This window comes from Notolepis coatsorum (assembly GCF_963971535.1).
Source record: "Notolepis coatsorum genome assembly, contig: SCAFFOLD_295, whole genome shotgun sequence".
Lineage (NCBI taxonomy): Eukaryota > Metazoa > Chordata > Actinopteri > Aulopiformes > Paralepididae > Notolepis > Notolepis coatsorum.
This window is the reverse complement of record NW_028173821.1, coordinates 150,194-165,989: the sequence shown is the minus strand read 5'-3', so window position 1 is coordinate 165,989 and position 15,796 is coordinate 150,194. Positions and strand designations below refer to the sequence as shown.

General features: G+C 46.6%; 1 protein-coding gene across 3 annotated transcripts in view; it reads right to left on the bottom strand.

Annotated features, from left to right (window-relative positions):
* The window catches only part of mta1 (metastasis associated 1), a 248,579-nt gene that overhangs the window by 97,727 nt on the left and 135,056 nt on the right, over positions 1–15,796 (bottom strand). For all 3 annotated transcript variants that reach the window (XM_084338705.1, XM_084338706.1, XM_084338707.1), the window contains exon 6: positions 630–732. In XM_084338705.1, coding sequence (XP_084194831.1) covers positions 630–732 — 103 coding nt within the window. The remainder of the gene's footprint in view (positions 1–629; positions 733–15,796) is intronic.

Here is a 15,796-nt window from a genome sequence, read left to right as displayed (position 1 = left end):
CATCAAACAGTTCATATAACAAACAATAAAACAGAAATCCATCAGTGTATATTAACTAGGCAAAGAATAGGAATAAAAAATAAAACAAAACAAAGGAATAGACAAAAAGAAACTACAAAAGTATCAAATATGAAAGGGAAATGCGTAGAAAAAGCACAACAGGGCCAATACAGAACACGCTCAAGGCAAAAACGCACAAATATGTTCGTGTGATGATGTCACCAGTAGGTGGAGCCTCTCACGGGGGCCGGTCAGCAGGTAACGCCACACCTGTAGCTTCGGCTACACAGAAAGCCGAGTCGGTATCGACACGTCCTGAGAGAAGATAAGCTGCCGACTTGGAATATTCCTGGTCAAAATATCGACGGGGTCCCTGTTCTCAATTAGCATGTTCCAGTTTGGCCTGAGTTTCCCCCAATCGGGGATCAATAAAGGAATATCTTATCTTATCGATAGATCCTTGCATCTCAACGAGGGTGAAGGTGTGGAGAGATGCTGCCAAACCATTTTCAGTCGTTTATTATTGAACAATTTGGTGGAAACATCATATTTTATATACAAACTGTTATTCAATATAGAACATTGTTTAAAGGGTTTAAAACACACGTGGATCCCTTCTCTGTCCTTACCGAGCCACTACTAGGAACTGGTCGATCTGTTTCTCCGACAGGGAGCAGCTGGGATCCCACAGCCTCTCCTCCAGCTTGGACAGTTCCCTGCCGTCGCCCCCACCTGGGGAGAGACAGGTACAGCACGCCGTGAGACAGAGAGACAGGGGGAGAGACAGAGAGAGAGACAGGTAGAGAGAGACCACAGCACGCGGTGAGACAGAGAGAGAGAGGGAGAGAGACCACAGCACGCGGTGAGACAGAGAGACAGGGGGAGAGACAGAGAGAGAGACAGGTAGAGAGAGACCACAGCACGCGGTGAGACAGAGAGAGAGAGGGAGAGAGACCACAGCACACGGTGAGACAGAGAGAGAGAGGGAGAGAGACCACAGCACGCGGTGAGACAGAGAGACAGGGGGAGAGACAGAGAGAGAGACAGGTAGAGAGAGACCACAGCACGCGGTGAGACAGAGAGAGAGAGGGAGAGAGACCACAGCACACGGTGAGACAGAGAGAGAGAGGGAGAGACAGAGAGAGAGACAGGTAGAGAGACAGGTAGAGAGACAGCAGACAGGTAGAGAAACCACAGCACGCGGTGAGACAGAGAGAGAGAGGTAGAGAGACAGAGAGAGACAGGTAGAGAGACAGGTAGAGAGACAGAGAGAGACAGGTAGAGAGACAGGTAGAGAGACAGGTAGAGAGACAGTAGAGAGACAGGTAGAGAGACAGGTAGAGAGACAGGTAGAGAGACAGGTAGAGAGACAGGTAGAGAGACAGGTAGAGAGACAGGTAGAGAGACAGGTAGAGAGACAGGTAGAGAGACAGGTAGAGAGACAGAGAGAGACAGGTAGAGAGACAGGTAGAGAGACAGGTAGAGAGACAGGTAGAGAGACAGAGAGAGACAGGTAGAGAGACAGGTAGAGAGACAGGTAGAGAGACAGGTAGAGAGACAGGTAGAGAGACAGGTAGAGAGACAGGTAGAGAGACAGGTAGAGAGACAGGTAGAGACAGGTAGAGAGACAGGTAGAGAGACAGGTAGAGAGACAGGTAGAGAGACAGGTAGAGAGACAGGTAGAGAGACCACAGCACACGGTGAGACAGAGAGAGAGAGGGAGAGACAGGTAGAGAGACCACAGCACACGGTGAGACAGAGAGAGAGACAGGTAGAGAGACCACAGCACACGGTGAGACAGAGAGAGAGAGGGAGAGACAGGTAGAGAGACCACAGCACACGGTGAGACAGAGAGAGAGAGGGAGAGACAGGTAGAGAGACCACAGCACACGGTGAGACAGAGAGACAGGTAGAGAGACAGGTAAAGAGACAGGTAGAGAGACAGGTAGAGAGACAGCAGACAGGTAGAGAAACAGGTAGAGAGACAGGTAGAGAGACAGCAGAGACAGGTAGAGAGACAGTAGAGAGACAGGTAGAGAGACAGTAGAGACAGGTAGAGAGACAGTAGAGACAGGTAGAGAGACAGCAGAGACAGGTAGAGAGACAGTAGAGACAGGTAGAGAGACAGTAGAGACAGGTAGAGAGACAGGTAGAGAGACAGCAGAGACAGCAGAGACAGGTAGAGAGACAGCAGAGACAGGTAGAGAGACAGCAGAGACAGGTAGAGAGACAGCAGAGACAGCAGAGACAGGTAGAGAGACAGCAGAGACAGCAGAGACAGGTAGAGAGACAGCAGAGACAGGTAGAGAGACAGCAGAGACAGCAGAGACAGGTAGAGAGACAGCAGAGACAGCAGAGACAGGTAGAGAGACAGCAGAGACAGCAGAGACAGGTAGAGACAGGTAGAGACAGGTAGAGAGACAGCAGAGACAGCAGAGACAGGTAGAGACAGGTAGAGACAGCAGAGACAGGTAGAGAGACAGCAGAGACAGCAGAGACAGGTAGAGAGACAGCAGAGACAGGTAGAGAGACAGCAGAGACAGGTAGAGACAGGTAGAGACAGCAGAGACAGGTAGAGAGACAGCAGAGACAGCAGAGACAGGTAGAGAGACAGCAGAGACAGGTAGAGAGACAGCAGAGACAGGTAGAGAGACAGCAGAGACAGCAGAGACAGGTAGAGAGACAGGTAGAGAGACAGGTAGAGAGGCTAGCCAGGCTGAACTCACAGTAGAGAGACAGCAGAGACACCGTGGTTAACCGTCTGTAGTGTGGTAGTGAAAGGTTAACCTTCTGTAGTGTGGTAGTGAAAGGGTTAACCTTCTGTAGTGTGGTAGTGAAAGGATAACCGGCTGTAGTGTGGTAGTGAAAGTGTTAACCGTCTGTAGTGTGGTAGTGAAAGTGTTAACCGTCTGTAGTGTGGTAGTGAAAGGGTTAACCTTCTGTAGTGTGGTAGTGAAAGGATAACCGGCTGTAGTGTGGTAGTGAAAGTGTTAACCGTCTGTAGTGTGGTAGTGAAAGGTTAACCTTCTGTAGTGTGGTAGTGAAAGGTTAACCTTCTGTAGTGTGGTAGTGAAAGATTAACCTTCTGTAGTGTGGTAGTGAAAGGTTAACCTTCTGTAGTGTGGTAGTGAAAGATTAACCTTCTGTAGTGTGGTAGTGAAAGATTAACCTTCTGTAGTGTGGTAGTGAAAGGTTAACCTTCTGTAGTGTGGTAGTGAAAGATTAACCGTCTGTAGTGTGGTAGTGAAAGGTTAACCTTCTGTAGTGTGGTAGTGAAAGGTTAACCTTCTGTAGTGTGGTAGTGAAAGGGTTAACCTTCTGTAGTGTGGTAGTGAAAGGTTAACCGTCTGTAGTGTGGTAGTGAAAGGTTAACCGTCTGTAGTGTGGTAGTGAAAAGGTTAACAGTCTGTAGTGTGGCAGTGAAAGGTTAACCTTCTGTAGTGTGGGGCGGCTAGGTGGTGTAGTGGGCAAGGCACTCGCCACCAGTGTGGAGACGCTAGGATTCGCGTGTTCGAATCCAGCTCTCCACATTGTTTTTCAGTTTAGCTGGTCGTCCGCAGTAATACACATTGGCCGTATTACGGGGAGGGAAAACTGAAGGGTGGGGATCGAACGTTGTGAACAAGCGACTCCTACAAGTCGGTTGGTGCGCCTGCGCAGTAGAATCAGGAAGTGTCGGGGGCAGCGTGAGCCTCCCACACGTTACTCCTCGACACTGAGAGATCGAGCTGCGCAGGTGAAAAGATGCGACTGCTGTTACCTCAAGTACCGGAGGGGACTTGTGCTATGTATGACTTAGTCCACATTGCAGCCGGCTTGTGGGAGGCAAGAAACAGCGTTCGTGACAGGGGAGGGTTGAATTGGATGATACGAAATTGGGATGGGAGAAAAATATGGAAAAATGGGAGAAAAAGTGGATAAAAAAAAAAAAAACTTCTGTAGTGTGGTAGTGAAAGGTTAACCGTCTGTAGTGTGGTAGTGAAAAGGTTAAAGCCCAACCTCTAGGTTAAACCCTACTGATCAATTATGGGTAGTTTACATCATTGGTATATAATTTCATTATTTATTTTTTTCCATTTGACACCGGAAATGCCACTCTGAAAGAGTTAAAAAGGTCCACGCACGAATAACATGCACGCGCGAATCAAAAAAGCTTATCAAACGCCGACGTCACAACAGGTGTGGCTTGCATATTAATGAGCCGAATCTAATGTTGCTTTTCCACTAAAATAAAGTACTCAGTTTGTCTCCGTGTGGGGAGGCAGGGCTGCTGGTGATCAGCATGAGAGCTCCAGAAATGTCACGTGAAAAACTGCAGACCACTGATTGGTCAGAAGAGAGACGTGTTTGGGGAGTCTGAACGAAAACAGAACGCCGCCATCTTTAATGTCTCGCGTAGGATGTCTTTTGTATGTTTGCAGCAAGAAACAAGTGCAATAAAAAAGGATACAGTCACTGTGTATTCTGCCTCATTTATTGATGAAACAAAACCGACATCAACACAATTTGCCACCGAGCGGAGAGTTTAGTCTGACAAAAAGATCGCTGATTAGTTACGCGTGTTGGGGTTAGGGACGTAACGTTAGTTAGCCTAATGCTAACGTTAGCAGATAGACACGAGAGGCTAGGTAACGTTAAAGCTTGTAGAATAGACACAATGAGGTAACGTTAGCGTTAGCATAATAGACACAACGAGAGTCTGGTTAATGTTGTTATTGATTGATTGAATGAAAACTGTGTTTTACTCTGGCTTGCCAAGCTCATAGCCCCTTTCGTGACTGATGCACCGAGTGAATCCACAGTCACTTGCTCCTTAATAGGAAACCAACCTAGATTTACCATGAAGGACTGGTTCTGGCCGAACCGTTCGTTATACAAGTATCACAGAGACATTTCAAATGTACTCACAGTTGCACGAGGGTTTCGGACAGAGATACGGGATGGTTTGAAAGCTCTGCGTTGCTAATAAACATTTTAAATATTTTTTATAAACTGCTCAAAACGGCATTATTTCCGGCGTTGGCTGCCTTGTGTGATCACAGCGCATGCGCATCATGCACCCAACGCCGAAAATAATGCTCTGCCTCCTTGCTACTGCCTGTGTCTCCCAGAGCACAGGAGTAGGGTCACAGAGCCCCCTGGTGACCAATACCTGTTGTGACGACATTACACGTGCACGTTATAAACCATTGATTAAAATATGCACGTGCATGTTGATTGTGTTGGGCAGACAAAATGTTTTGATAAAAACGCTAAAACTGGGTCAATTTCAATACTTTTTCTTCCAATTCTTCATGAAAGTCACTGTTGGCCTAGTCCACATTGTTTATTGAACAAAAATACAACGTGGAGGTTGACCTTTAACAGTCTGTAGTGTGGTAGTGAAAAGGTTAACCGTCTGTAGTGTGGTAGTGAAAAGGTTAACAGTCTGTAGTGTGGTAGTGAAAGGTTAACCGTGTCTGCAGACCCGGCGCCATGGGCGGGCATTAGGGGGCCGGGCCCGCCCACTGAGTCAGCTGTGCCCACCCTGGCAAATTTTTTGTCAATCAAAGTCAACTATCCAAATTCTTAGTCGGGGACAGCCCTAGTGGGCACTGATGTCAACAACAACACTACTGAAGCTAGCACGGCACTCTGTGAGAATTCGTTTTCTACCCTCAAGAACGTCTTTACAGAACATTGCCTTAGTATGCTTCATCGACGCAAGGCCAATTTAATTCAGTTGGCATTTGAGAAGGACTTAACAAAAAAGTTCAGGAATGAGTGGAGGGGCAGTGTTTTAAGAAGATTTCACTCTGTCCCCAAACGCCGCTTGCCGCTCTACTAATGATGGTGAGTAGCCTGTGGAGGAATTTTGTTTGCTTTTTTATGCACCTTATTTTTGTCAGTTCAGTTCAGTTTGTCAGTGAATTCAGAAGTGTTGAATAAATGGAGACTTTTCAAAGATATAGAATAGAATAGAATAGAAATGTATTATCCTGAGGGAAATTTGACTGCAAATCACTCAACATTAAACATTTAGACAGAACAAGTCACAAATAAGAATAACAAAACAAATGGCCTAAGAATAGAATAAAATGAAATAGAATAAAAATAGAATAAAAGATACAGTAAATAAATACAGTAAAAATATACTGAAGTCTACAGTAGGTGTAATATTGCCCAGTGCTGTTTAAAAAGTAAGAGTCCAGGAAGATGGTAACTGTCACTCTGTGCTCAGTGATGCAGTGAGGCAGTGATGCATTGTATAGTCTGATGGCTGTCGGAATGAAGGACTTCCTGTGCCGTTCAGTGCTGCATTTAGGTAGTGTGAGCCTATAACATGCTCCTCCTGTCAGCCAAGTCTGTGTATAGTGGGTGGGAGGGGTTTTCCCTGATGGCCTGGAGCTTAGTAAGGTTCCTCCTCTCCGCCACCCTCGCTAGAGTCCAGCTCCACCCCAACCACGCTACTGGCATTCCTGACCATCTTATCCAGCCTGTTTGTGTCCCCTGCTCTCAGTCCGCTGCCCCAGCAGGTCTGTTATATATATCCGTTCAGTCTGTTTTTGTATAAGTGAATGTTCTTAAGATAGAGAGAAATTAGATTTTTCAATTGCCTCTCTGTTGTTTAGTTCAGCACCGTGGGCAGCGCCAAGCAAGTCACAGCGCCGTTGTCCCAGCTGAAACGTATAAAAGGGAACCTGTGTTGAAAAACCATTGTGCCCCCCCCGAGAACATTTTATGCCCCCCCCCCCCCCCCACTAATTTGTTTCTGCAGCCTGGTCTGCGTGTCTGTAGTGTGGTAGTGAAAGGGTTAAAAAGGGGAATTCCTTTTGAAATGTATTGTTTAGGGGGTACTACACCATGTACCGCACACTGTACTCGTACTGTGCTGCATCGAGAACGTGCTCCGAACCCTTTTGGGGGGAAGAGAGCGTCATCAGAGTCATCTCGCCGGGCAGCTCAACGAGGAAGTGAACGGAGCGCGAAGTTATAGTGAAATGAAGTTTGGCAGCTAAAGGGCAGTCGGTGCAGCGGGGCTGGTTTCACCGCGCGCTCACGGCTCGGTACAGGCTGGTTTCACCGCGCGCTCACGGCTCGGTACAGGCTGGTTTCACCGCGCGCTCACGGCTCGGTACAGGCTGGTTTCACCGCGCGCTCACGGCTCGGTACAGGCTGGTTTCACCGCGCGCTCACGGCTCGGTACAGGCTGGTTTCACCGCGCGCTCACGGCTCGGTACAGGCTGGTTTCACCGCGCGCTCACAGCTCGGTACAGGCTGGTTTCACCGCGCGCTCACGGCTCGGTACAGGCTGGTTTCACTGCACGCTCACGGCTCGGTACAGGCTGGTTTCACTGCACGCTCACGGCTCGGTACAGGCTGGTTTCACTGCGCGGTCACGGCTCGGTACAGGCTGGTTTCACCGCGCGCTCACGGCTCGGTACAGGCTGGTTTCACCGCGCGGTCACGGCTCGGTACAGGCTGGTTTCATCGCGCGCTCACGGCTCGGTACAGTCTGGTGTTACTCTCAACATGTTAGGGGTGTAACGGTACACAAACACCACGGTTCGGTACGCACCTCGGTTTTGAAGTCGAGGTTCGGTACGGGTTTTCGGTACAGTGGGGGGAAAGTTTGGCTTTCCATGTTCCACTCAGGGGCGATGTAGTGTGCAGTAACTAATTGTACTTGTAGGGCTGTCAACGAATATTCTATATTGAAATTAATAATCGAGTTTTGAATTCAATTCTGCGCGCAAAAAAAAGTTCTGCACATGTGGTTAATAATAACATACCGCTGTATTGGTTCGGTACACAGCCGTACTGAACCTTGGGTTCCCGTACTGAAACGGTTCGGTACGGATACGTGCACCTTTACACCCCTACTAAATAATATTGTGACCAATATCACCGTTTCACTCAACCCTGCACAGACTTCTCAATCTGGCTTGTAAACTAAAAGCTCAAATCTGATGTAGCCTGTGTACTCCATTATTACCATTATCCGAACAAAGTTAGTTATTAATTTATATGTGCTATTTATGAGAGGGCTAACTTGTTGCAAAATAATAATGATAATAATAATAGCCTCATTGAAATGCTATTGTTGCTTCGGTTGTTTTCAGCGTTTTATGTGCATAATCTGTTATTTAGTTTGAAATGTTCGTTGAAATAAGTAGATTTTTCGTTTTTGTTTATTTATTAAGTTAATATAAAACCATAAAATCAAATTTTTTAATACAATAGAATCGAATTTTAGAATACAACTAGAAACACTGTCATGGCCTGCTTCTAAGTTCAGTGGCCTGACAAAAAAATAAAAATAAAAATAAAAATGTAATCATCTCGCGGCCCTCCCGTGGCTGCCCGCGGCCCACCTTTGGGTCGCGACCCCGACTTTGGGAACCACTGAGCTAAATGACCAAATGTAAAATGTAAATGTATCCAACCAGCCCTCTGCCTGCACCGTCCATCTGATGTAGCCTGTGTCCTCCCACCATCCAGCCCTCTGCCTGCACCGTTCATCTGATGTAGCCTGTGTCCTCCAACCATCCAGCCCTCTGCCTGCACCGTTCATCTGATGTAGCCTGTGTGCTCCAACCAGCCAGCCCTCTGCCTGCACCGTTCATCTGATGTAGCCTGTGTGCTCCAACCACACAGCCCTCTGCCTGCACCGTCCATCTGATGTAGCCTGTGTCCTCCAACCATCCAGCCCTCTGCCTGCACCGTCCATCTGATGTAGCCTGTGTCCTCCAACCACACAGCCCTCTGCCTGCACCGTCCATCTGATGTAGCCTGTGTCCTCCAACCATCCAGCCCTCTGCCTGCACCGTTCATCTGATGTAGCCTGTGTGCTCCAACCAGCCAGCCCTCTGCCTGCACGGTTCATCTGATGTAGCCTGTGTGCTCCAACCATCCAGCCCTCTGCCTGCACCGTTCATCTGATGTAGCCTGTGTGCTCCAACCATCCAGCCCTCTGCCTGCACCGTTCATCTGATGGAGCCTGTGTCCTCCAACCATCCAGCCCTCTGCCTGCACCGTCCATCTGATGTAGCCTGTGTCCTCCAACCATCCAGCCCTCTGCCTGCACCGTTCATCTGATGTAGCCTGTGTCCTCCAACCATCCAGCCCTCTGCCTGCACCGTTCATCTGATGTAGCCTGTGTGCTCCATCCATCCAGCCCTCTGCCTGCACCGTCCATCTGATGTAGCCTGTGTGCTCCAACCATCCAGCCCTCTGCCTGCACCGTTCATCTGATGTAGCCTGTGTCCTCCAACCATCCAGCCCTCTGCCTGCACCGTTCATCTGATGTAGCCTGTGTCCTCCAACCATCCAGCCCTCTGCCTGCACCGTTCATCTGATGTAGCCTGTGTCCTCCAACCATCCAGCCCTCTGCCTGCACCGTTCACGCTTTCCAGAGAGTAAGCTCACAAAATCAATGGCTACAGGAAAGCGACCAAACGTGGAAATGTAAGTCATGCCTGCCTGTCCCAGCTTACAAGCTTTCCTCTTCCAGAAAATAGTCCGCCGCCTGTTGAATTGAATCAGTTACTTTAACTTTTAATTTCACTGTAATTTCACGCTTCGTTCATTTCCTCGATTACTTTGATGACGCTCGGCTCTGCCCACGAGGGTTTGAAGCGTGTTCTCACCGAATGCACAGGCATGAGTACAGTGCAGTACATGTTGTAGTACCCCCTAAACAATACCCCCCCCCCCCCCAAAAAAATGGCTGTTCTCCTTTAGGCAGAAAACATAGTTAACACAGGGGTCACTGTGACACATACACAGGGTTGCCGCGGTGATGTGAAACCCCCCCATGACTAATAAACTCATGGCAACACCGGTGTTACCGGTGACACCGGACATTTGACAAAATTATGCTCAATATCTGTAGAGCGCTTACTTTGATTGCCCGATTTAACGCTATGCGGCTACATTGGTCAGCTGTGTCTGTCCGTCTACATCCGTTTTTAATTCATTTTCAATGACTAGTATCGGATCCAATATTTATGGCTTAAAACCAATTTCCGACAATTATTTACACTTTAGATTAATAAAAATGCAATTTCTTGATTCAGAACAATTGTATCATGGATGAACAAAACGTTCAATGTGAATGGTTGATTTGAATTCCAATGACTTTTTAAGCACCTTGTTAAAGAATTTCAAGGAATTCCAGGCCTAGACTTTTTTTTGTAAAAAAATCAAGCACTTCAAGGACCTTGTGCGAACCCTGTCTCTCTATACCGTCTACTCTCTACTCTCTCTATACCGTCTACGCACTCCATACATCTACTCTCTACTCTCCCCACTCTCTCCATACTCTATACTCTCTACTCTCCCCACTCTCTCCATACATCCAATGCTCCTACTTGCCTCGTATGAATGTGTATGCATGTGAATGAATGTTGGTGGTGGTCGGAGGGGCCGTAGGCGATGATTATTCGCCACGCTTCCGTGAGTCTGCCTCAGGGCAGCTCTGGCTGCAATTGTAGCTTACCACCACCGGTATGACTGTGTATGAACGAATAATGGACTCTGTGAAGCGCTCTGAGTCAGAGAAGAGCGCTATATAAATCCAATCCATTATTATTATTATTATACATCTACTCTCTACTCTCCCCACTCTCTCCATACTCTATACTCTCTACTCTCCCCACTCTCTCCATACATCTACTCTCTACTCTCCCCACTCTCTCCATACTCTATACTCTCTACTCTCCCCACTCTATACTCTCTACTCTCCCCACTCTCTCTATACTAAGGCTGTCCCCAAGCCAGTTTTTGGGATTCGAACATTCGCCAGGGTTTTTCGAACGGACGTTCAAACCATCGTTTTTAATCATGCAAAAAGTTTGCTTCCTAAATACTTTTTCTGGTTCAGTACTGTCGAGTATTAGCGCACATTTACGCATGATATAACGTAGCGCATATGCGCACATTGCTGCGGTTATTAACAGTACTGATTACGTACTGGTCACGGGAGGCTTCAATAACGTTTGGATGATAATCCATTTTGTGAATACACTTGTTGAAACAACATCTGTGTTGGCCGACGGCTGCTGAAATCTTAACGTTAGCAAGGTAAGCCAAGGGCTGCGCTCTGCATAGCTTAATTAACATGCATAACATAACTTACCTGTGTAACGTTAAGTAACTTGTGTTCCGCTGGGAAAGCATCAGCATCACTGCATACACTTGGTTTAATCCAAACGTCCATTCGGAAACGTATTATGAAATAAGACGGGTGAGTGTGAGTCACTAAACTCTCTTTTTTGCACGTTTGATTCATTCCCTGATATGACGGGGAGTCGGGGACCCCTCCTCATCTCACTAGAGGGACTGTGTTGTTGTGACCCGTGTTCACGCGTGACTTTCAAATTATTGTAAACACAACATAGTACTGTGATATTCTGATATATATATATCACATTCTGATATATATTTTTCGTGTAAAATAAATAAAAAAAATGTAAATACAAATTAAATTTTTTTAAATAAATAAAAAAGCGAGGCGGCTGGGTGGCGTAGCGGAGATTGCGCTCGCCACCAATGCAAGAGACTCCGGTATGTTGTGGACAGCGACCCCTACAGGTCGGTTGGGAGACGCCTGCACAGCAGAGACAGGAAGTGGCGAGGGTAGTGTGAGCCTCCCACGCGTTACACCTCGCCACTGAGAGTCCGCGCTGGCAGGCGAAAAGATGTGACAGGCTGCCTCCTCGTGTGCCGGAGGGCACACGTGATGCAAGGCTTCTATCCTCTCTACAACCGACCAGTGGGGGGCATAGTCGAGCAACGTTCAAGACAGGGGAGGGGAGAATTGGATACACGAAATTGGGATGGGAGAAAAATAGAAAATAAGGAGAAAAAGTGGATAAATATTTTTTATTTTTTAAACCATTAATTAAGATTCGAACGCCAACGTAACGAACGAAGGTCCGAACGTTTGGGCTCAGCCCTACTCTATGCCGTCTACTCTCTCCATACTCTCTCTTCATCATGTGTCACTGCACGCTGGCCTGTATCGGTCCAGGTAGTAAGAACGTCTGTTTCCCTTTGAGTGGCCAAATGAAACCTGCTAATGGACATGATGACTGGAACCTGCAGAGATAATAGCCTGCTAATTTTGCATAACTGTTGTCACTCTCCGTTCATGCAGCCAATTAAAAGCTGGTCAGACTGTACTAGTGTAGTAGTGGATTGGGTGCACCTGCCACATTACATGGTTGGGAATATGCTTTGCACTGGACTGATAATTCAATGTATTCCAATAATAATGCAAGATTTTGACAAATATTAAATCCATTCCTTCATGTTTTATGTCAGCCCTTTAACACTTTGAGTGCCAATGACGAGAATTCTCATTATTTCATGCCAACCGTTCAGTGCCAAGGACGAGAAATCTCATTTTTCATTAGCGATTTCCATTCATTTTTCATCAATCTAGTCTCACGTTACCACTGGGACTCTCTCTGAGCTCGAACAGGGAAAATACCGCCCCCTATCGTCTCCCTTTGGATTGGACTGAATGAAAACGCATGGGGAAAATCCGGAATCCACATTTTACTTGTCAGGCATGTAATCCGAGCCGATTGCAGTCTTTGTGGTCCCTCAGAACAGCGTGGAATGTGTTTCGAGCACCCAGCGTTGGATCAATAAACGCGATCGATATTTGGAATGGCGATCAGGAATTGGAATAATCTTTTTGGAGAACATCTGATCTGAGGTAAGGAATCTATTTTACCAGTCTTAGAATAATCAGAGCTTTTTTCACAGATATATCAACGTGGGCCCTGTATGTGTGTGTGTGTGTGTGTGTGTGTGTGTGTGTGTCTGTGTGTCTGTGTGTCTGTCTGTGTGTGTGTGTGTGTGTGTTGATCAGGAAATAAATCATCGATTTTTCAGCCCGCTTCTCTAGCGTGCATAAGTACACATATACTATCGATAATCTAGCATTTATTTGAAAACGATTCATAAATAGGCCGAAAAATGACAACGTTTTTTGTGTATTCCAGTAAAGGGCGATTCCTGTGGAATCTCTTTTTTTCTGGACATTTCCAAAAACGAGCGTTTTTCAAAATGGTATAAAACGGAAATGTACCGATGAAAAAACAATCCGTTTGGACAATGTTGACTGCAAGCAAGTCATTGATAAGCGACGGGCGTATTAGACACATAGCCATAATTTAAGATATAGTTTATGCGTTCGCAAATGTGCTCGCCCTCTCATTGAATAGCGCGCTGGCACTCAAGCGCTAAATCGTGCACCCCCTGCTGGCACTGAAAGTGTTATGGGATGGGTGTTGCAAATTAGCTCCGGCTACAAACACTACGATACAGGCTTTATCAATGTATTTGTATGTATTTGTATCTGTCCCTTTCAAATCAATCTAAATCAATCAATTCAAAAGGTTATTTTGTCCAAGTATGCACTTAATAAAAGGTTTTCTTTTTCTTTTGTTTTACTATTGACTAGGGGTGTAACGGTACGTGTATTCGTCCCGCGAATTTTACGGTACGGCCATCACGGTGCGGTACGCGCGCGCCATACGCCGAATACGCCTCAGCGCAAACACACCAGTCGCACATGCGAGAACAGCGCGCGGCACACCGTCACAGTCGGGATACAGACTGTGACGAGCGAGCGAGAGAGAGGGAGAGAGAGAGAGAGAGAGAGAGAGAGAGAGACAGAGAAAGAGAGAGAGAGAGAGAGAGAGAGAGAGAGAGAGAGAGAGAGAGAGAGAGAAAGAGACAGAGGGACACGGAGCACCCCACACACACACCGCGCGCGTGGGGAAACACACGCACGCAGTCGGGAGCGCGCACAAATCGCTCCGCATCCCTCCCTCTCCGACTTCAGTTGAGAGCGGGCGAAAGTGCACGAGACAGGAACAGCTGCAGGGTCGTTTTCTTGTTCGCTCAACAACGTTAACCAAATGAAACCAATGGAAAGACACACACACACGCGCGCGCGCCAACAAACACATCAACATTCTCCCCACAATCAAAAAAAAAAAAAAAAAATCATACTTTTCCGGACAGATCATCTGAGCTCCACTGTGTTTAAAAATCCAAATAATCCTCTGCCATTGTTGTAAGTAACATGTCATCTGTTCTCTACTATTCAGTCTCGTCGTGAAGTTAATTCTCTCTGGAAGTGAAACTGAAACTTAAGGATGCGCAAGGATAAGTTGTTAAAGGGGCAGTAGGCAAGTGGATGCCTGAACACAGAATGACACCAGTATCACTGACTACCACGGCAAGCCTATAGAAAATTATTCTATTTAATAATAATAATTATTATTATTATCATAAATATAATATATAAAAAAATAATAATAATATAATTATTATAAATATATTTTTTCTGCTGTACCGAACTCGTACCGAACCGTGACCCCAATACAGAGGTACGTACCGAACCGTGGCTTCTGTGTACCGTTACACCCCTAGTATTGACTGATTTTGTAGACTACCGTACCATGTAGGATCATTTAATTTAATAGAATTAGTAGCATATTATAATAATAATAATTTAGGACCTGCTCCGAGGTCATCAATTGGCACACATGCGATGCATGCATGCAATTCGTATCTGCGATTAACCCATCCCGTCGCCCTTCCCCCCCAAGGGCAGCCGGGAGCAGACAGGCACAACGTGAGCCGCGCCAGGGGACCAATCCAAGTGCTCCTGTCCGTCTTCATCAAGGACGCCACAGCGTTAGCGATCTGTTGTTGTGCATGTTTTTCCATTGGGTTTTATCTTATCGGGGGGGAAACCCTTGCGAGCACAGAGGGGGAGAACATGCAAACTCCACACAGAAAGGCCTGGGAGATACCCCACCTGGGTAACTGGCACCATGGAAACCTGGTCCCCAAGCGGGATTCGAACCCTGGACCTTCTTGCTGTGAGGCGACAGTGTTAACCACTACACCACCGTGCCGTATTATAGTAGTAATATAGTAGATTAGTAGTAGATTAGTAGTAATCGTAGCCTACTGTATTTTAATTCACCCCATCTTACATTGCAATGAATTGAGAATTCTCAACAGTAGCTTTAAACAACATTTCCCAGAGAAATTCCCTCTTTTTTCCCCCCTTCTACAGAATAATTAAGAGAGACCTCTTTTAATCTTCCTGTAACCCAATGTCAGGTTGCAACCCCTGTCATTTAAATAAACAACAACAACACTGGTTTAATGTAGCAACAGCAGATCACGACCCAGTCACTTAAAAAAAAAAGCATTGGTGTTATGTAGCAACAGCAGGTCACGACCCAGTCACTTAAGTAAATTGCAATGAACCAAAAGAGAGAAAATAAATTATTATTCGATTTTCCTTCCATCTTTGACGGTGAATAAGACCATGCTAACATTGACCAGAAGTGAAACAACGTCAGATCACGACCCAGTCTCTGGTGTAACGTCAGATCACGACCCAGTCTCTGGTGTAACTTCAGATCACGACCGGTCTCTGGTGTAACGTCAGATCACGACCCGGTCTCTGGTGTAACGTCAGATCACGACCCAGTCTCTGGTGTAACTTCAGATCACGACCCAGTCTCTGGTGTAACTTCAGATCACGACCCAGTCTCTGGTGTAACGTCAGATCACGACCCGGTCTCTGGTGTAACTTCAGATCACGACCCGGTCTCTGGTGTAGCGTAACTTCAGATCACGACCCAGTCTCTGGTGTAACGTAACTTCAGATCACAACCGGTCTCTGGTGTAACTTCAGATCACGACCCGGTCTCTGGTGTAACGTAACTTCAGATCACGACCCGGTCTCTGGTGTAACGTAACGTCAGATCACGAC